The 23,859-nt window shown below is 34.7% G+C and overlaps 1 protein-coding gene across 1 annotated transcript in view; it reads left to right on the top strand.

Annotated features, from left to right (window-relative positions):
- The window catches only part of TRHDE (thyrotropin releasing hormone degrading enzyme), a 421,266-nt gene that overhangs the window by 220,562 nt on the left and 176,845 nt on the right, over nucleotides 1-23,859 (top strand). Inside the window, exon 6 of the mRNA XM_033221251.1 lies at nucleotides 23,283-23,420. Within this exon, the coding sequence (XP_033077142.1) occupies nucleotides 23,283-23,420 (138 nt within the window). The remainder of the gene's footprint in view (nucleotides 1-23,282; nucleotides 23,421-23,859) is intronic.

The following is a 23,859-nucleotide window of genomic DNA, read 5'->3' as shown; positions in this document are numbered from 1 at the left end:
AATTCAATTCCTGGATATCCTTGTTAACTTTCTGTCTCATTGATCTGTCTAATGTTGACAGTGGAGTGTTGAAGTCTCCCATTATTACTGTATGGGAGTCTAAGCCTCTTTGTAAGTCTCTAAGGACTTGCTTTATGAATCTGGGTGCTCCTTTATTGGGTGCATTATATATTTAGTATAGTTAGCTCTTCCTGATGAATTGATCCCTTACCATTATGTAATGGCCTTCTTTGTCTCTTTTGATCTTTGATGGTTTAAAGTCTATTTTATCAGACACTAGGATTGCAACCCCTGCTTTTTTTTTTGTTTTCCATTTGCTTGGTAGATCTTCCTCCATCCCTTTAGTCCATTTAGACCATTTAGACCATTTGAAAAGATCAACAAAATTGATAGACCACTAGCAAGACTAATAAAGAAGAAAAGAGAGAAGAATCAAATAGATGCAATAAAAAATGGTAAAGGGGATATCACCACCGACCCCACAGAAATAGACACTACCATCAGAGAATACTATAAACACCTCTACACAAATAAACTAGAAAACCTAGAAGAAATGGATAAATTCCTGGACACTTACACTCTCCCAAGACTAAACCAGGAAGAAGCTGAATCCCTGAATAGACCAATAGCAGGCTCTGAAATTGAGGCAATAATTAATAGCCTACCAACCAAAAAAAGTCCAGGACCAGACGGATTCGCAGCTGAATTCTACCAGAGGTACAAGGAGGAGTTGGTACCATTCCTTCTGAAACTATTCCAATCAATAGAAAAAGAGGGAATCCTCCTTAATTCATTTTATGAGGCCAACATCATCCTGATACCAAAGCCTGACAGAGATACAACAAAAAAAGAGAATTTTAGACCAATGTCCCTGAAGAACATTGATGCAAAAATCCTCAATAAAATACTGGCAAACTGAATCCAGCAGCACATCAAAGAGCTTATCCACCATGCATGATCAAGTGGGCTTCATCCCTGGGATGCAAGGCTGGTTCAACATACGCAAATCAATAAACGTAATCTAGCATATAAACAGAACCAAAGACAAAAACCACATGGTTATCTCAGATGCAGAAAAGGCCTTTGACAAAATTCAACAGCCCTTCATGCTAAAAACTCTCAATAAATTCAGTATTGATGGAACGTATCTCAAAATAGTAAGAGCTATTTATGACAAACCCACAGCCAATATCATACTGAATGTGCGAAAACTGGAAGCATTCCCTTTGAAAACTGGCACAAGACAGGGATGACCTCTCTCACCATTCCTATTCAACATAGTTTTGGAAGTTCTGACTAGGGCAATCAGGCAAGAGAAAGAAATCAAGGGTATTCAGTTAGGAAAAGAAGAAGTCAAATAATTGTCTCTGTTTGCAGATGACATGATTGTATATTTAGAAAACCCCAGTGTCTCAGCCCAAAATCTCCTTAAGCTGATAAGCAACTTCAGCAATGTCTCAGGATACAAAATCAATGTGCAAAAATCACAAGCATTCTTATACACCAGTAACAGACAAACAGAGAGCCAAATCATGAATAAACTCCCATTCACAATAGCTTCAAAGAGAATAAAATACCTAGGAATCCAACTTACAAGGGATGTAAAGGACCTCTTCAAGGAGAACTACAAATCACTGCTCAGTGAAATAAAAGAGGACACAAACAAATGGAGAAACATTCCATGCTCATGGATAGGAAGAATCAATATCGTAAAAATGGCCATACTGCCCAAGGTAATTTATAGATTCAATGCCATTCCCATCAAGCTACCAATGAGTTTCTTCACAGAATTGGAAAAGGCTGCTTTAAAGTTCATATGGAACCAAAAAAGACCCCACATTGCCAAGACATTCCTAAGCCAAAAGAACAAAGCTGGAGGCATCACGACCAAAAACCATAAAAACCCTAGAAGAAAACCTAGGTAATACCATTCAGGACATAGGCATGGGCAAGGACTTCATGTCTAAAACCCCAAAAGCAATGGCAACAAAAGCCAAAATTGACAAATGGGATCTAATTAAACTAAAGACCTTCTGCACAGCAAAAGAAACTACCATCAGAGTGAACAGGCAACCTACAGAATGGGAGAAAATTTTTGCAATCTACTCATCTGACAGAGGGTGAATATCCAGAACCTATAAAGAACCCAATCAAGTTTACAAGAAAAAAACAAACAACCCCATCAAAAAGTGAGCAAAGGATATGAACAGACATTTCTCAAAAGAAGACATTCATACAGCCAACAGACACATGAAAAAATGCTCATCATCACTGGCCATCAGAGAAATGCAAATCAAAACCACAATGAGATACCATCTCACACCAGTTAGAATGGCAATCATTAAAAAATCAGAAACAACAGGTGCTGGAGAAGATGTGGAGAAATAGGAACACTTTTACACTGTTGGTGGGATTGTAAACTAGTTCAACCATTGTGGAAAACAGTGTGGTGATTCCTCAAGGATCTAGAACTAGAAATATCATTTGACCCAGCCATCCCATTACTGGGGATATACCCAAGGATTATAAGTTATGCCACTATAAAGACACATGCACACGTATGTTTATTGCGGCACTATTCACAATAGCAAAGACTTGGAATCAACCCAAATGCCCATCAGTGACAGACTGGATTAAGAAAAAGGATGAGTTCGTATCCTTTATAGGGACATGGATGCAGCTGGAAACCATCAATGTCAGCAAACTATCGCAAGAGCAGAAAACCAAATACCGCATGTTCTCACTCATAGGTGGGAATTGAACAATGAGATCACTTGGACAGAGGAAGGGGAACATTACACACCGGGTCCTGTTGTGGGGAGGGGGGAGGGATAACATCAGGAGATATACCCAATGTAAATGACGAGTTATTGGGTGCAGCACACCAACATGGCACATGTATACATATGTAATAAACTTGCACGTTGTGCACATGTACCCTAGAGCTTAAAGTATATTTAAAAAAATTTACAACCTAAAAAAAAAAGGGAAAAAAAAGAATAGAAACATGTTTTTCCAATTTAAGAGGAACTGGGGACCTGCAGCTCACTGTTACGGGAGAAATGTTTGCCTTTCTCCTAGCATTTGCAGTTAGAGCAGATTTTGGCATTGGTGGATAATGGGCCTATAGCAAAGACAAAGAAACTACAAAGAGGATATAAGAGCAGCAATGAGAGCAGCAGCTAGTGCCATTAAAGCAAAATATCTCTTGTGCTGTAGCTGTACTCTGAGTACATGCTTGAGGAATCTTAATGTGCATATGCCCCATGCATTAAGGATTAGACTAGAACTCCAAGGGTGTATGTATTCAGATAATTCAAAAAGAATGTCCGAGTTAAGCAGGCTTGACACTGGAATCTAACCAGTGGAGACCAAAGAGTTATTAATATTTTTTAGCAAAAAAATAAAAAATAAAAAAACCAGTTAAAATAAGAGCTGTACCTGTTACACTAACGGGTTAAACTAGCTTTTACTGAGGCTAATGCAATAACAACTTATATTTACATTTTTTTCTCATTTTAGGACTAATTCTGTGCATTTTAGAACATGTCTTATTGTAGCATTGGTACCCATGTTAAGAACATCTGTTAGAAAGATGAATGAGTAAGGCTGGACAATCTTTGTTAATTGTTGAAGTATATTAACTGATATAGAAATTGTGTAACACAAATACATTTTTGAGTAGAATACTACAACTGAAGAATACATAATATATACATGTTTCATTTTGTTTGCACTTGTAGTTCTTTTATAAAAATCAAGACTTTGGATTCACAGTTGCTTGGAAAATAGAAACTTTTGAGGAGCCTCAATGTTATAAAGATGTGTTAAGTTTCAGGAAATGAAAATCTATTTCTTTCATTGCTTCAAATAGAAGACCAGCTTTTACTAAGTAAGATATCTTTAGAAAAGGAAGATAAAACAAACATAATTCATAAGTATTCATGTATATTCACTGTATATTCGCATATATTTCTATCTACTCAGGTAAGTATCTGGAAGGTTTGTTAGTCACATTACCTCACATTCTTTCTTACGTGAATTTCTAAAATGTAAAATAAAGCTGAAAATTAAAAAATTATACATGTTTTTAAAGGATGATTTTTTTAAAGCAAAGTCATTTTGCTCAGAAAGATTGTTTCAGGTTTTGTATACTTTAAACCTAGAGATTTAAGATGAATGAGCATTCCCTATGGAATAAAGTATTTCTTCTGAGCACTGTGTTAGGATTTGCATAGTGTCAAGGTCCTTTTACATTTTTGTAGGAGTTTCAAAACCAACCAGTAACTTTACAGCATTAGACACTTTCTAAGAAGAAAATACTTACTAAACCTGGAGTCTAACAATAATGCAAGGCCATCCTTTCTCATATCTAGAAATACTGCAGGGAAAATGAACCTATTCATTCTCTTTTCAAGTAAGAGCAGTTCATAAGCAGAATATTCCAGCTTGCTACAAAACTGTCAGACACCACTTGATAAACAAAAAAAATTGATAATCCAAAAATTATACCAAAATGACAAAATGTCTTCTTAGACATTATTATTCTCAAATATATAATAGTGACCGTAGCATATGAGACAACTGTTTTATCTGTCCTTCTCACCACTCCTGGTAAAAACGTTATTCTCTTTTAATATATGAATGTTCAACATCTGATGTTATTCAGCATGTCCCCAGGTAAAATGAATTTGCCTTGCAAAGCCTCTAACATAAACATAGCCAAAACTAAAAGCTGGGGACTCAGAGGGCAACCAAAGAAAAATTCATTAATTTTCTAATTATTAATCATCCTTAACCAGACAGCTATATGTTTTAAAAGACATTAGAACACAACTCATTTCTAAGCAAGGAGTGATTGTCTCAGTCCATAACACTTTATGGGACTTTTCTTTTTTCTTTTTATCAAGGTTACTTTAATACTGTTCAAGATATTACTAGAGAAGGATGCCAGAAATAAAAGTAGTGAGTTCAAGTGATACAGTGAAAAAAAAATCAGAAAAATAGAAAAGAGACTTCTGTGAAGAGAAAATTAGGAACAAAAGGGTAATTTGAGGTTTATGAAGATTTTGCCTCAGTTACTCCTTTAACCGTTTTAATTATAAAGACTCATATAGCATTTACTTTGTACCTCTAAACACTTGACATATATTAATTCACTGTGAAATAGAGTAAGACCTGCCAGTATCTGGAGAATGCATGATTTCTCTATTGTCCTTTTTTTTTTGAGTCTGAAGAGTGTTATATTGGCTAGATCACTGTTCAGTTCTGCCATTCAGGCAACTCTTCTCAACCATGAATTCAAAAAAGATTTTTGGTAGAACATGTTTTGACATTGAGCTGAATAACTTCTGTGGATATACCATTCACAAACTTGAGTGAGCTCCCTTTGAAAATTGTTATGTCTTTAGCTTTGTACCTTTTCCTAGGATTGATGAAATAAAATTCTACTGATTACAGTCTTATTTTTGTCAGTTTGTGTCATATGCATCATTAAAGATGAAGATACATGGGAATGCTTTTCTCCCCTTAGCACCCACTTCAAAAACACCTGTGTCCAATTAATTCCCTTAATCATTTTAGTTTTTCTTCTCCAGATTTTATTTATAGTTCAGTGAGGCCCTTCTTAAGTGCTGTTAATGGTATACTAGGTCAATAATTGTATATAAGTTAGTTTGATGTATTGCTGCTATATTTTTTCTCATTCATTTCATTCATTCTATTTATTTCCATCAGAGAATTGTCAAGTACCTAAAATAAGCCACTCATGCTAATTTCTATGGAATAAATCTCATGATAATATTAATATGGAATTGGTATCTATCAGTTTCTTGTGTACTTTGTATTTATCTTTTGCTTGGTGGCTTCAGTTAGTAGATGTATATAAATTTAGGATTTTTTTTTTTTTTTTTTTAGGCTCTTAGCTGACTGATCACACCTCTGTCAGAAGTAGCTTTTTTACAGAGCAGCTCAAATATACAGAGCTGTCACCTCAGTCAGGTTGTTCACATTCATAGATATATTTGAAAAGTAAAATTGGGCATGGTAAGTTTCAGAGGATTAGCAAAATCATAGAACAATCAGAACTTTTAGCTACCTATTATTTTTATATTACAGGACTCAAGCATATTTTGTAATGTTTGCTCAGATTAACCAACTTACAATGGCCATTTCATTAGATTTTTGAGTATCTTTCTGCTCAGGTAAGTTATGCTTTTGAGTCTTGCTTCTTTCCCTAAACATTACAGCTTTGCTTGCAAGATAGGTTACTAAAAAAGCAGATTTCTGTTCTTTTTATTGTAGTGGCAGTGGTGGTAGTATGGTGGAATATTTTCATCTAAATATTGTTTATTTTATAAGTTTTCTGATTAAAGACAAGTTTAGATCGATTGCCCCTTTAGAGGAAAATTTGGCATTATTTACATTCTGTTCTGTTCGCATGACTGGTCCAATTTGAGGCACTTGAATCATGATACACTATTGATGATGACTAATTAAAAACTAAAAACCTGTATAAACAAATTTGTTGCCCTAGTTTTAAAACAGGGAAGTTTTCTTGAAATTGTTGGCTTCTTTAGAGAGGTGACAGGACATATAACTTACCAGGCCTAAAAATAATTTGGCTTCCTACAACAAGATAATATTTTCAATTTATTGCTAAGTATTTTGCTGGCATATTTCGGTTCTTCACTGACCAAATATTTCGAAGGATTAATCTGCACTGACTTGTTCGTTTTCTTCTTTCATTTAATAAACACTTACTGGATGCTCCCCCCGCCTGTTTTTTTTTTGGTTTTTTTTTTTTTTTTTTTTTTTTTTTTGCTGGTTTCTCATTAGGGATGGGAGACACTCAAATAAGTATGGAACATCAACGCCCTCTAAGTCTCACAGACCTTTTTTTTTTACCAATTTAGATTATCTTCATTAAAACTAGAGTAATGCTACTGTACAGTTAGCTAGAATGAAGTTCAATTTCTTTTTCTACCTATCCCATGAATTAAATTTTTGGCTGTCTGCTACTTAATAGCTATGTGATCTTGTTTATTCCTCTTCAAAATATGTATGAAATCCCCAGGTTGTTTATATCACAGACTAGTTTTAAGAATTAAAGAAATCTATATTCTTACTATCATTTTTAACCAATATTTTTGTTATTAGGTAGTTAAGTGTAATAGTATTATCTGCAGGGTAATAATATTTTAACATTTTTGTACTTTATAAATGGATTGCAAGTTCAAATTTTACGTTCTGAAGAGCAAAGCTTTTCTCTACTCATTATATAATCAGTTTATAAATATTATAATAGCTTACTTTGAAATAAAGTTTTATATGATAGGTTCTTAATTGATTAACTTTCTGGGCTCTTCGTGTGCTATATGTTCTAGAGTTGTTTGCTATGGGTTATCAAAATTTTCAAATTCCAAAAAATATGTTTTTTATATTCGTTGGAAATATAAAGACTTCTTATTATCTGACAAATGTAAGGTTTTATCAGACTGGGTTATTTGATATATTGACAATTTATATCACATTGAAAGTAAAGTACAAAAATGCTTTATTTTATAAAATCTAGTGGCCGGGCGCGGTGGCTCAAGCCTGTAATTCCAGCACTTTGGGAGGCCGAGACGGGCGGATCACGAGGTCAGGAGATCGAGACCATCCTGGCGAACACGGTGAAACCCCGTCTCTACTAAAAAAATACAAAAAAACTAGCCGGGCGAGGTGGCGGGCGCCTGTAATCCCAGCTACCTGGAAGGCTGAGGCAGGAGAATGGCGTAAACCCGGGAGGCGGAGCTTGCAGTGAGCTGAGATCCGGCCACTGCACTCCAGCCTGGGCGACAGAGCGAGACTCCATCTCAAAAAAAAAATAAATAAATATAAAATCTATTGATCGATTAATAAAGATTAATAATAATTTTGTTACAGAATTAAGATCAGTTGAATGGATATTTATTTTATAAATTAAAATAACATAAATTCATCACCATATTAATAACTTCTGGGAGTTGATTAGCTCATCCTTGGAATTCTTCCAAACCTGAATGGTATGAGAAAGTTTCCATTAGAAATTTAAATGGAATTATAATCTGTTTAAGAAAATTAGTCAGTATACATTTAAAAATGCTCTGAATTACATTTTGTCAATCAAAAAAATGCCTTAATTCTCTTATGTGTCTGCAAAATATTGGAGATAACTCTCTGTGACTAATGTGCAAAATGAATGGATAAGTGTGAAAAAAGATTAGCCAATTTGATTTTATTGAAATGTCCTATCAGACTGTTAAAAAATTTAGCATGGAGGAAAATATTCTTACTGCCAAAGTAGGTATAAAATTCTTGAAAAAGTGAAGGAGGTATTATCTCCTAGAAACTTAAAATCTATGTACAGGATCCTGAAGTGACATTTTCTAGAAGAATGGGAATGAGTTCATGTTAACTAGCAAAGAAGAGAAAGCAAGTATTCCCCACTAATGATATATGCTTTATCAGGTACTGTTTATAGTCATTTAAATAGGGACTGTTTATTTCACCATCATTTCTCAGCATTTATCTGAAAGTTTAGCATATATGAGATGTTCAGCAATACAAATCTGGCCAAAAATTAACAGAAAGTTATGAAATGAATGTTAACAAATGTCAAGATCACTTAGGAAAGATTATAATAGTTTCTATGTTGCTATTAGGAATGCATTCATTGAACAAAAGAATATATTGAAATTAGAATACCTATGAAACTATATTGGATAAATGTTTTGAGGAAACAGGAAAAGGTGGCAACAAATCCTGAAGGTTGGCTGTCAGCAAGATGGCCGACAAGAAGTTTTTAGTGTTCTTTTCTCCCCACAAGAAAAGTCCTCAAACAACAAAGAAATAACTACATTTTGACCAAAATAGCTAAAGGAGAGCTTCATAGAACAGCAAAGAAACAGCAGAAATCTTGTAGAGCACCGAAACTCAGGATGGGTGTGTAGGGAAGGGAAGGAAATTCATTGCCTCCATCACCCCATTCCCGGGGTGGAATCAAATCAGAACCAGGAGGGACAACTTCCTGCAGAGAAAAGGTAAGCAAGAGGACCCAGTTAGCCTCAATCACCACCATGGATGCTGTGGTCTTTGCTAGTGGAGACTCCTTCAGTCTTCGTAGGCTCAGAGCCCAGCTGAAGAAGCTCTCCAGAGTCCATACACTGAGCTACACCCAGAGAAGGAGTGTGGCTATTCACCATCCCCATGGCTTAAGTTGCTACTGTACTGTGCCACCTTGAATTAGAGCCACTATTAGAGTGTGTCCTGCTCCAGGGGTGAGTAGTCATTGTACCCTTCCATCCCTGAGACTTTGCTGCCCCTGCAATATGCCCACCTGGTAGCATGCCATTCCTGAGCTGATCTGCTGCTATTTCTTACCTCCAAGGGGCAGGCTACTGTGCAACTGCTCCAACCACTGCATTCCAGTGGCTGGTGCACCCTCCTCCTAGAGCTGAGCTGAAGTAGCACCCCAGCCCCTGGGGACCTCAGGCCTCCTGCACACCACAACAGTCACATCTCTGGCATCACAGCTGAGTGCCCTGCCCCTGGGGACATCAGGGGGCCTCTACCACACCAGAGCAGTTGACCCCTCCCCATTCTACAGGTGAGGCAGCATCCTGTCCCTGGGGATCCGAGTCTCAGGAATACCAGAGCAGTTTCACCCCCAATGTCACAGCTAACTATGAGTCCTGCCCCATACAAAGGGATGCAGAGGCTCTGTTGACCCATGTAGTCACATTTTATGGGACTGAGAAGATGTAATATCTTGTGTCCTGGAGAATCAGAGCTTTGGCTGAGCTGTACTCTCTTGACCTCCAGGCTGAGCAGGTGCCCTGATTGAGATTCTAAGATATCCCACCTCTATGGGGAGTGGTCATTTCTGCACTGCTTCCCACCCTTCAGCTCCCAAGCCGTATTGACATCTTGCTATTCCTGGGTACTTGCTGCTGCTGCACCTGGTGTCACAGAACCCGTTTAGCTTAGTTCCGTCATCTCAGGGTCTACAGTCACCACTGTGTGGTACCTCATACCCCACTGTGTTTTGTTGGTTCCAGATCCTGCATTGCAGCTGTACCGTGCTCCAGGAGGGCTTAGCCTCTCGAGAACCTATTCTTCCCTAGAGACATGTCAATACTGTGCCTTGATGCTTAGGATCAAAACTACAGCCACACCCCAGTTCCCTGGGTCCAGGTTGCTGGGATGTCCCTCAGAGCAACAGTTCTTACCTCTGTGGGAGAACTGCACCCACTCATACCTTGGAAAGTGAAGCTGCAACTCAAGTCCCAGGTGCTATAATGGTTAGTCTTATAAGACCCTGATCCCAGAAACCTGTCTTCACAGTTTATCTGAGCACCCATGCTTTGAATCCAAGTACCACATGCCTGTGGGCCATGTCAGACCTGACACCAAGAGAGATCCCCTCAGATGAGACTCCTACTGTAGGGAAGATAAGAAGAGAAGAATCCCTAAAGTCTTTGCCCTAATAACCTATGCAGCCACCATTACTTCCACAAATTCCCGCAGCCAAGACCACTGAGGTACCACAATTATTGCTAATGTAGATAACAACTGAAGAAGCTATACAAAGACTATACCACTTCACCCACATGGAACCAGAGCACCTTCACCCTGCCCAGTTGGCACCCATAGGTCCATCTGCAGGTAAAAGTATTAGCCTCCAAAAGCCACTCTTAGCTTAGAAGAGGTGACTGCACCACTAAATATGCAGACGTAAATGCAGGACACAAGAAACATGAAAAAGCAAGGAATCCTGACTCTATCAAAGGACATAATTATCCAGCAACTAACCTGCAAAGAAATGGAAATTTACAAACTGCCTAATAAAGAATTTAATGTAATAATCTTAGGGAAGCTCAACAACATACAAAAAGAATACAAATAGACAATGAAGTCAGGAAAGCAATTCATTATCTGAGTGAGGAGTTCAACAAGAAGAGATAGATATCATTAAAAAAGAACCAAATCAAATGTATGGAGCTGTAGGGTTCAGCTGTAAATTAAAAATACACCGAAGAGCTTCAGCAGCAGACTAGAACAAAAAGAAGGAACAATCTTGAAGACAGGTCTTTCGAAATGATTGTCAGAACTTTTTTTTTTAAATTAAAAACTGTAGTCAATGGGATTTATAGGACACCATTAAGTAAAGAAATATTCACATTATGCAATTTTCAGAAGGAAAAGAGAAAAAGAAAGAGAAGACTTGTTTAATGAAATAATTGCTGAAAATTCTTAAGTCTTGGAAGTGATGTGGTCAAAAGTCCCCAAACAGTCCCCAAACAGAAACAACTCAGATTTCTTCTCCATGGCACTTTTTGATCATACTATCAATAGTGAAAGACAAAGAGAAAATTTTAAAAGCAGCAAGAGAAAAGCATAGTCACATATAAGGAGACCTCCATTAGACTGTCAGTGTATTTCTCAGCAGATATCTTGCAGGCCAGGAGAGAATGGGATGATATTTTCCAAGTATTGAAAGAAAAAAAAACCTTTTTAGACAAGAATACTATACCCAGCAATTTTGTCCTTCAGAAACTAAGGAGAAATAAAGTATTCCTCAGACAAGCAAAAGTGAAATGAATATATTACCACTGTACTTACAAGAAATACTTAAAGAAGTTCTTCAAATGAAAATTAAAGAATGGTAATTACTCTCATGAATATGTATAAAAGTATAAAACTACTGGTAGAGGTAAATGTATAGTCAGATCCAGAATACTTCAATATAGTGATGGTGGTATATAAATCCAATATATCTTTAGTATGAAGGTTAAAAGTCAAAAATAACTAAAGCTACAAAAAGTTCAGGAACACACAGTATAAAAAGATATAAATTGTGACATCAAAAACATAAACTGTGGAGGGAGATGATAAAAGTTCAGAGTTTTTGTATACAACAGAAGTTAAGTTGTTATCAGCTTACAACAGTTGATTATAACTATGAGATGTTTTATGTAAGCCTCATGACAACCACAAAAAGAGAATCAGCAGATATACAAGCAATAATTAGGAAGGTATCAAAGCTCAGAATTACAAAATATTATCAAATCACAAAAGTAGATAATAAGAAAGGAGCAAAGGAGTTATAAAACAACCAGAAAACAAAGAATAAAATGGCAATACTAACCTATCAATAATAACCTTGACTGTAAATGGCTTAAATAATCAAAAAAGACAGAGTGGCTGACCGTATAATAAAACAAGATCCAATTAGATGCATCCTACAAGAGACTCAAGCTTTAAGGAGACACAGGCTGAGAGTGAAGGGGTGGAAGGATTCCATGTAAATTGTAACCAAAAGAAAGCAGGGGTGGCTATACTTCTATCTAATAAAATAGACTTCAAATCACAAACAATCAGAAGAGGCAAAGATGGTTATTATCTACTAAGAAAGAGGTTAAATAATCAAGAGAATATAAATATTGTAAATGTGTATGCACCCAACACTAGAGTACCTAAATATGTAAAGCATATATTAATGGGCATGAAGGGAGAAATAAATAGCAGTACAATAATGGGGACTTCAATACCCCACTTTCAACAATGGAAACATCAATCAGACATAAAATCAATAATGATATATTGTACTTGAGTTGCATTTTTGACCAAAGAACCTAGTAGACATATATAGAACATTTTATCCAATAGTAGCTGAATATGTATTCTTCTGTAGAACACCTGAAACATTGTTCAGAATATACCATATTTAAGACCACAAAACAAGTTTTAGAAAACTTAAGATGATTGAATTCATAGGTAGCAAGATTTCAGACCACAGTTGTATGAAACTAGAAATTAATAACAAAGAGAATCGTGAAAAATCCACAAATATGTGGAAATTAAACAACATACTCCTGAACAACGAATGGGTCAAAGAAGAAATCAAAGGAAATAAAAAAAATACTGAGACAAATGAGAATGAAAACACAACATACGAAAACTTATGAGAGGCAGCAAAAGCCATTCTAAGGGAGGATTTTATAGCAATAAATGCCTACATTGAAAAAGAATCAAGCTCCAGAATAAATTATCTAACATTATACTTCAAGGAATTAGAAAAAGAAGACCATACTAAATCTTAAATTAGCAGGGGAAAAGAAATAATAGAAATCAGAGCAGAAATAAATCAAATACAGAATGGAAAAACCATAGAAAAAAATCAATAAGACTAAGAGCTTTTAAAAAAAAAAAATCATCAAGCTTTTAGCTAGCCTAATTAAGAAAAAAAGAGAGAAGATTCAAATCAAAAAATAAAAAAATTAAAGTGAAGAAGTTTGAACAGATAACTCAGAAATAAAAAAGAAGACACAAATAAATGGAAATAAATTACACGTTCATGGATGTGAAGAATTAATGTGTTAAAATGTCTTACCAAAAGCAATGTACATATCCAACATGATTCCTCTCCAAATCCCAAGGTCATTATTCACAGAAATAGAAGAAAACAATTCTAAAATTTATATGGAAACATAAAAAACCCTGAATAGCCCAGGCAATCTTCAGCTAGGAGAACAACGCTGGAGACATCACACTTCCTGATTTAAAATATATTACAAGGATATAATGATCATAAGAGGGTGGTACTGGCATTAAACTAGACCCATAGACCAGTGGAAAAGAATAGAGAGTCCAGAAATAAATCCAAATATAGAGTCCAGAAATAAATCCAAATATATACGCTATGCTAATTTTTGACAATGCCACCAAGAAGACACGACGAGAAAAGGATTATGTCTTTAATACATGGTGCTGAGAAAGCTAGATTTCCATATGTCAAAGACTAAAATGAGGCTCTTGACTTACACCATCCATATAAATCAACTCAAAATGGATAAGACTTAAATGTAAGATCTGGAACTATAACACTTTCAGATGAGAACATAGGGAAAAAACTCTTGGACATTGTTGTTAACAATGATATCTTGGTGTGATACACCAAAAGCTCAGCCCACAAAAGAAAACATAAATAAATGGGACTACATCAAACTAAAAAGCTTCTGTACAGCAAAGGAAACAACAAAATAAAATGGCAGCCTATGGATTGGGAAAAAATATTTTCCAGCCATGTATCTAATAAGGTATTAATGTCCAAAAGATATAAAGAACATATACGACTTAATAATGGAAAAAATAATTGGAAAATGAGCAAAAGACCACAACAGACATGTCTCCAAAAGAGACATAAAAATAGCCCACAGAAAAATGAAAAGATGCTCAACATAGTTAGTCATCAGAGAAATGCAAATCAAAATCATTATGAGATACCACTTCATACCTGCTAGAATGACTGTTATCAAAAAGTTAAAACATAACCAATGTTGGAAAAGCTGTGGAATAAAGGAAAGTCTTGTACACTTGGTAGAAATATAAGTTATTATGGAAAATAGTATGGAAGTTTCTTTAGTGATTAAAAATAGAACTACCACATGACCCAGCAATTCCTCTTCTGCATACATACCCAAAGGAAATGAAATCACCGTCTTGTAAGGATATCTGTACTTCAGTGTTCATTGAAGCATTACTCACAATAGCCAAGATATGGAAACAACCTAAGTGTTTGTCGATGAAGAAATTTTGTGTATAAATACATACACACACACACACACAAATATATTTTGTTCAAAAGAACAGAATCTTGCCATTTGTCATACCATGGATACGTCTCTCATTTGTCATACCATGGATACGACAAATTATGCTAAGTGAATAAGCTAGACACAGAAAGAACAATATTGCATGATTTCACTAATATATGGAATCTGTAAAAAAAAAAAAAAAAAAAAAACCCTCAAATATATAGAGATAGAAAAGAAGGCAGTGGGTACCGGTGGAGAGGTGGTCCCAAAATGGGAAGATGTAGTTAAGAGGATACAAATTAACAGTTATGTAGGATGAACAGGTCTAGAGGTCTAAGATACAACATGAGGACTATAAATAATAAAATTGTACTGTGTCTGTGATTTGTATTAAATGAGTCGATTTTAGCTGCTCTTGCCACAAAACCAAAAAAAAAAAAAAAAAGGTAGCTGTGAGATGATGGATATATTCATTTGCTTCACTGTAGTAACCATTTTACTATCTATCTATATCCCATGTTATGTTGTATACCTTAAATGTACACAATAATATTTATTAAAAAGAATACTTTAAATCACAATTCATAGTTTAAGCAACAAAAAAAGAAATCCTCACAAATAAATGAAAGCTAAATGACATGCATCTTTTTAAAGGATAAGCACATGGCATATGGAGATTATTTGCAGTGATTTTTTGGGCCACTAGAATCAGAATGAGCTATGTAATTAGACAACCTGTTCATAATTATTACTGTGATTGACATTATTTGAAACACATTCACAATTTTTCCATAAGACCCAGGATTATCATAAGTAATGAAAATGTGAGTGACTGATTGATAACTTCTGCTGTATCAATATTGCTATATTTTTAAGATTCTCAAGTCTGCGGAATAATAAGAATTTGGTTGTATATAATTAAGTTCATTTTGTGTTCTATCTTAGCATTTTCCCTTAGCTGCATCACATCTTGGATAAAATGAGACATGACGCATTCAGCTTGGATGTTAAAAACAAAACATGAGGCAGCTGAAGGGTTTAGTCATGGAACAGACCCACAATTTAACCCACTTTCTCTGTGTTCATCGTGTTCAAGAGTATAGAAGCTCATAAAAACTGTGCAGAGGGTTATCTGGGATTATGAGAGGCACAAAATCATCTCAGACGTTCTTATAAAAACATAATTGCTTTTTTAGTTTATGCACTGATAAGGGCATCTTAGAGATTTTGTAGCTTGGCATTGAATGAAATGTAGTTGATGGCTGAAAGAAATAACATTTGGAACACATTATTTTAGTTAATTGTAATGCTTATGCAAAATCACAGAATAATGTTATATCAATAAGAGATATGCCTGGAGTCTTGTGATCATGTAACACTTTCCATAAAAGTTTATGCAAACAAACACATAAACTTTTCAGTACAGTGCTTGTTTCATTGTAGGCATTAGTGGTGATTATTTTTAAAATTATTTTTCAAAAATACCTTCTGTATATAAGTGTGTTTACACAAGATTGGCTTTAGTATAAATGGACTGTTTTAACAGGCTGCAAGTGAAAATAATTATTAACATCTTGGACAAGTATATTTTACACATGAGATTTTGAAATGTTAATTTTTAAAGTGCATTGGTATATGGAAGCAACATTTATTTTCACTAGCTTTTACTTTCTCCATCAGTATGATTTAACTGTGCATAAATTATATACTAGTCAAGTAAATGATGATATAATTTTTCACTAGTAAATCTAGCTGACTTTCAACTGGTAGAACTTAAAATACTTTTGTACATTATAGAACTTTGAAAACAGTTGGATGACAATATACAATTTACAAAGTAAATTTCTTTCAATGTTATAGGAAATTTGAAGTCTACATAATTTCTAATTTCAAATATGGCATTGTGCTATACGCTTACAAAAGATGATAATTGCAAAGTTACAGGGATACTATTTCACATAGATTAAAATCTGATGGATATTTCCCCCAATATATTTACTTTTTTTGAACTCTTGATCATATTTCTCTGCTTTAATCTTTGTCATGATTTGAGTAGGTAATGAAAAACAAGAAGGAAAAACACCAACTGTGCAATGCTAATTATGTGTTTATCCTTCATTCTAGCCTTGTATAAATAAGGAATTCAGTTTAGTAAAAATTCATGTGGTATTTTGTTTAACCTAGGTATTCTTAAAAGTCTTTATCATGTTGTAGTATAGATTTCCAGAGAAGTAAAACATAAATTATATATCTTATTTGTTCTCTTATGATAGATCAAGTAAACTTGAATCAACATAGTCTTAGACACTGAAAGCATTTTTACTCATAACATTCTCTCTATTCTCACAGTATTTTATACTATTAATAATACTGTACCCATCACATGGCATTAATGGGCTGTATGTGTATCTATCTTTCATACCATAATGGAAGTTGCTTAAAGGCAGAATTGTGTCTCAATTGTATCTCCTTTGCTTCTAATGCAGGACCTCCTGTAGATGAGGGAGTCGGGAAACATATGTGGAATTAGATTGCATTGTTCAAGCATTATAATTTTAGCAGACTTTCTATTGGTTTGATTCCATGGATTAAAAAACTTCCTTTATCTGCTCCTAAGAAATTATATCCAGATATTGTGAACATTACAATCTAAAATAGGATATTACATAAACAAATGAAAATACTGAAAAATGAAATAACTGTATTTGGATATATATATTTGCATCTACATACATTATAAGTCTGCCTACACTTATATTTATATCTATATTTAATGTATGCATTTTGGATTTCAAAGTAAATACATTGGTTGATCACCATTGGTTATAAAATTGAGCTAAGTTTTAGAGAAATAATTGGTGTAATGTGTTTTGATCACAAAGGTAAAGCACATATTGTGTGCTATTTGTGCACAATTATGCAATGTTGTCCTGTTTCTGTTTCCAGTTGTTTATCACTCTAGTCCACTTTCCCACTATTCAGAGATATTCAGAGTTACATCTCTAAATGTAGCCCTGATGATGTCACTTCCTAACACTAGCTTTCTGACTAGGCATGGACAAATCTTGATGATTTCATTATTGCCTATCTTTCTTTTCTCATTGCTAGTAATTTGCTACGTTATACTCTGCCTTTAGCCACACAAAACATTGTAGTCCCCCAAACAAACCACACTAAGGTCTCCATGACTTTTCCCACATATTCCTTTCTGTCAAGAATGCCCTTTTCTGCCATTCCTCCTAGAAAACTCAAATCAGCGTTAAATATTCAATTCAAACTCTACCCTGCCTGAGGCAGAATAATTAACAGCCTTTTCAGTGTAGTCACGCTACATCCTGAACCTACTTCCATTTTTACATGTAGCAAGTTGTGTTTTAACTTTTGTTTTCACCTTCGTCTGTCCTACTTCTATAGCCTTTGCAAGTATCTCTAACCTTTGCCAGTATGCTTTGTCTTTGTATCTTTCTAATCCCAGAACCGGGCATACCATCTAAGATGTAGCAGGTGCTTAATAAATATTACTATAAATATTTGCTTATAAATATTTGTAGAACTAATTATCTTATTTAATTTTCACAACCACATATGTTTGCAACTGAGAATGCTGAGGTCTAAAATGTTTGAGTAACTTGCTCAAGGTCATACAGCCAGTGAGTGGCAGATATCCAGTCTGGAGGCTTCAATGTGTCTGCCTTTTATCCTAGGAATACCAGAAAAGCCATTTATGTTCAGATCTATCCTTCTAGAAAATTGAGTATTTGTAGCTGCTCTGATGTAACCCATGTCTCTTTGATAATTTTTCTTCTGCTTTCTCCATGCCTATGAATACCTCACAACTACTTGAATTGGCTCAGTCTTGGTTCTTGTCTTCTTTGTCTCTGGTTTGATGTATCTGACTTTCCTTGATCTTGATTTAGATTATTCTATGATTTTTTGGTCTGCTTTTTGTTTGTTTGCTTGTTTGTTTTTTTTGGTGACAAAGTCGAAGTATATGCCTTGTATTGCTCTTCCCTAAAATTAGTCAGCCTTCCTAGGGGAACCTGACAACATCCTTACTCTTATTTCCTATTTTCCATCCATCACCAGTGACTGTGGCTATGCCAGGCATATTCTCTTTTAACCCCTCAGACTTTGACATGTTCAGGCAGAAACCATTACAAGACATAAAGAAATATAATTTCTCATGTGTACCTAATGTTGTGATAAGCACTATTAATAATTTCCTTCACAGATGCTACTGAATACTAATATATGAAATGCTAATACTGTAATAAATAACATTTGAGTGAATTCTTTGTGAGATTACACACACACACACACACACACACATATATATATATATAGACTACAATTTATTGTCAAAAGATTTTTAGCACTCGCCTCTTATCTCAGACCCAGGCTTTTACTTTCAGTTGCCTATAGCACATATCTTTTTAGATATTTACCTTAATTTTTCTTGCAAAATATCTAAAACTGGATGTTTTTAGCATATCCTCCAAACCAAACTTTTTTCCTACTTCTCCATTTCTGTCAATAGTTCCTCCCTCGTTTTTTTTTTTTTTTTTTTTTGTGGGGGGGTTCATCAAGTCTAAAAGCTATGTAGTTATCTCTGAGTATTTCCTCTCTTTTATCTACTAAGGGAATCAAGGCATCAAAGTATCAACATTGGTTGAATTTTTTTCATTCAAAATATCTCTCAGATCCAACAATCCTTCAGCAACACCTTGTTCTAATACATCATCACCACATCCCACTTCCTGTCTCCTGTTTGCATGCATCAAATAACCCTGTGTACTGCAGATAAGTTAATTTTCCTAAGACACTACTTTCATTATGCCATTATGCCTGCCACTGCCTATTTATAAAGAACAAACTTCAACCTGATAATTGAGAATACAGAGTACCTTTCTTTCATGTTTCCTCTGCCAGATTTGCCCTTTTTTAGCTATTTCCCCCATTTATCTGAGTAAACACTCATCCTTCAACAACCCACTGTAATGTCACCTCCTCTATGAAGCCTTTTCTGAACTAATTAATCATTTCATCCTCTGTGTTTTATAGCATCCATCATATTATATTACAGTTTGCTGTTTATCTGTACTTTTTTGTACTTTTTGTTCTACTCGAGTTATTTAAGGTTATGGCCTAGTTTTCGCTTATATATTCATTCCGTGAATGCTGCACAATATCTGGCTTAGAGTGGTAATTTAATACATATTTGTTAAAGGAATGAGTGAATACATAAAATAATGGCAGAGTTATATGGTGTTCATTCTCAACTCTACATTTACTCACATTTTCTTTACTTTTCTGAAATGCCTTTGTACTGTTCTCCAAAAATTCAAATGCAATAGATTTTTGAAAATAGTTGAATACAAAATGATATATTTGATATTATTGTGACTATTTAAATGTGTGCACATATTCAACCACTCTAGGTAGCATCTACATTGAAGTGGTGGAATTTATGGTTACTGTTGACATTGAACTTATTGTAAACAGATTTTAAAGGTCTCCATTTTGTTTTATTGTGCTGCTTTTTCAAAGTGTTAGGTCACTTATCATGGTGACCTTAAAAATATGATGTAAAATGATAAGTACCTGTTGAATATTCACCACAAATATATTATTTCAACATGCATGTGTAGACACACACACACACACACACACACACCAAACTTTAAATTTCCTGCAAGAGTCAGATCAAATTCTACTTCTTCCTTTAAATGTTCCACGAATCATTCCATTTAACAGAATTTGTATTAGTCTGTTCTCATGTTGCTAATAGAGACATATGTGATACTGGGTAATTTATGAAGGAAAGAGATTTAATTGACTCACAGTTCCACATGGCTGGGGAGGCCTCACAATCATGGCGGAAGGCGAATGAGGAGCCCTCTTACATGGCGGCAGGCAAGTGAGCTTGTGCAGGGGAATTTCCATTTATAAAACTGTCAGATCTCGTGAGACTTATTTACTATCAAGAGAACAGTATGTAGGAAATAGCCCCCGTGATTCCATTATCTCCACCTGGCACCACCCTTGACATGTGGAGATTATTATAATCCAAGGTGAGATTTGGGTGGGGACACAGAGTCAAACCAAATCAGTATTGCTTTTCTCGAAATCCCTTTAGCACATTCAGCCTGTAAGAAGAAACTAGTATTTCATTTACTGTGGCCAAATATTCTGTTTTATCTCTTACCTCACATTAAAGCTAGGATTTCTTTATTTTTAAACTTTCATAATTTCAGGTAAACAGTAGGCAATTAACCAATACTTAATCTTGCCGATGTTGTTGATTTTGATGATGATGAGAGCCCCTGCGAGGGCTGACAAGCTGAGATCATTTCTTGTTTTATAGTGACACAGGTCTTTATAAAAAATTAGCACCTTCTCTGCTGGAAACTCTTTGCAAGTCTGTTAAATTGAGTTTGCCTCTGGCTAGACTTTTATTTTTTCCTCCTCAATTTAAGGTATTAGCTATTCTGGGATTTGTGAGTGTTCTCCTGCCAGGCTTTTTTCTTTGTTTCCCCTCTCTCTTAATCCATTTATGCATATAAACTTTTTTTCAATTACACAATATCATTCTCTCCAACAAGGTAGACAGATGAATCTTTTGCTAATGATTTAGCACTACAAAACTTAAACACTGCTTATTGAAAGTCTACTGAGTAGGCAAGGTTTGTTTTTGTTTTCCTCCAGAATCATGAGGCAATAATATAATATATAATTCGTATTTCTTTTAACAGGAAAGTTTTCTCTTTGGAATTTAGATTTTATTTTCTAAATTACATGGCCATTTTCTTTACACCATTTTAAAAATTACATTTCTAGCAAACCAAGGTATGTTTAGTAAATTTTAATATTGATCAATATGAATTTATTGTTACCAACTTTTAAAACTAAGATTTAAATAAAGCATCATTTTAAGTTCACTTTACCTGGTTGTTTTAGATCAGGTGCTTGAATGACTTGTAAAAAAGCAGGCAATTGCTGTTTAAATGGCTAAATATTATTTTATCTTCAGAATGGAATTACGCCTTTAATTGGTATTTCTTATAAACAAAAGTGTTCATTGGTCAAGTTGAAATGTAATTATAATTTCATTATTTCTCCCATTAATTCTAATATCTGATAGTTTTCCTCTACATTTTAAAATTGAGTGAATAACAAGATTGTATATCTGCTTAAAAGTAGCCTTAAATTTTTTCTTTTGAAATTGGTACATAAATTTTTCTTATTCTCTAAGACTATGCCATTTTTCTGAGATCTTGTTGTTGCTTCTCAGTGGACTTAAATGAACAATGTGAATATTGGTGTTATTAATCTTAAAATTTTAAAGCATAAGATCTAATTCTACTCTTTTTAATTTGTCTGGAATGAGGAAATTGGTTTGAGAAGAAATATAGTATTTATGTCATATTTGTCGTTTAATTCAGTCTAAGTTTGAACTTCTCGTCTGTGGCCTCTTACGGTCTGGAGCAGCCCTCAGGGACTCAAAGTATGATTTGATTCAGTCATTACCATATAATCCTCTTGGATGGAGCAAAGATCATTGCTGTGAAGCTCTTAGAGCAAGAGAGGACTGAAGAAGTTAAATATATGGACCATAGACTATAAAACATAATCTATTAGGAAACAAACCTTGCAGTATGTAGTCGGATGCCTAATTAAATACATTATCAATTAAACATACTAAATCATAGAGCTAATGAGGTTGAAAAAAAAATCTTTCTTTAAAGCCAGATTTAAATTACCACACACATTTATGTCCAGTTAACAATTCTTTTCTTGGCATATTTTTTCTCCATTTCCATTTCTTTAAATCCAGGATTGGTGTACTCTCAGCTTGAAATTACAACTCACTCAGAAATAACATGCTGTTTATCTGCTGGGCTCAAAACTAGGAGACTCCAGGAGTGAGTTCAGAATTAGCTAGAGCAATTTAAGCACTGGAGTCTTAATCTCTGTAATGATACTCCTCAGGTCACAACTGTCTAGGGGCTATTTAGCCCTTGTTATATTTTGCAATTTCTTTTTTCTTACTCTCCTCCTTCAATGAAGGCAGGAGGCCAGGAAGACTACTAGCTGCCAGCATTTCTACTAACAAAACCCGAGCTGTTTCTTTAAAGTGGACTTTCCAAAACAAACAAACAAACAAACAAAAAACAAAAACAGAGAAGTACTTTTTCTTTACAGTTTATTTTTTAACATAGCGAATCAGCTTTTACCAGAGCAAATGCTAATGTCTCAATATGCAGAAAATGGAAGTCTCATGATTTTTCTATTTTCATTTCTTCATGGTAATGGATTATTAATACCAATTGGTCTCTACTTTATGTCCACTATTTTGAATCCCCGAATACATCCACCAGTATTCTAGCTTGATGTGAAGAGTGCCTTTTATTACTAGTTGTGGTCTCTTGAAATTTTTTCAGAAAATAAATGTGTGTGTGTGTTTCATGTTGTGCTTAAGTCAACCACCTTCGTTTTAGAGTAACTTAAGGAGCATTTTTTACTGGGTTCACTTTAGAGTTGAGTCATGCCTTGGAAGACTGATCAACATCAGCAATTAAGTGACATACATTATGTTCAAGTCATCATACATATTCTGTCTAACTATGAATCACCTATGATATTGCCCTGTCTACTGTATTGCAGGAAAAACAGAGGTTTCTGACCGATGTTCTGCATGAAGTGATGCTGCTGGACGGCTTGGTCAGTTCCCATCCAGTATCACAGGAAGTACTGCAGGCAACAGATATTGACAGGGTGTTTGACTGGATCGCATATAAAAAGGTGGGAATAAAGAACAAAGTGCCAGTTAGATATTTCATTACCAAGATAGCTAAACTAATTCATGTTAGATGTGTATATTTTTCTTTTCTTCTGGGCGGATAGACATAGACTGTGAAAGACATAGACTGTGAAAGACTCTGTGTTAGAAAACAGAGTCACTAGGTTCATGAGCTACGGCTTTGCTTTAAAAGTTGGCAAAATGGTGATTAATGTTTGCCAAATAATGCATAGAAATATTGGAAATATTAATAAATATTTGGAGAATCAATATGAAGTTGCTCTACAAATGATGTTATGTAAATGTCAGTTTTTATTATTGTTAATAAAAGAACTGACCCATATAGTGACAACTTAATTTTCACCAATGCCCTTAAATACTAATTTATTTTGATGGGCCAATACAAATGGATATAGGTAATGACATGATACATGCATCTTA

Source organism: Trachypithecus francoisi, unplaced genomic scaffold (assembly GCF_009764315.1).
Source record: "Trachypithecus francoisi isolate TF-2019V2 unplaced genomic scaffold, Tfra_2.0 Lachesis_group11, whole genome shotgun sequence".
Lineage (NCBI taxonomy): Eukaryota > Metazoa > Chordata > Mammalia > Primates > Cercopithecidae > Trachypithecus > Trachypithecus francoisi.
The sequence above is the reverse complement of the archived record's forward strand: the minus strand, read 5'-3'. Positions and strand labels throughout refer to the sequence as shown.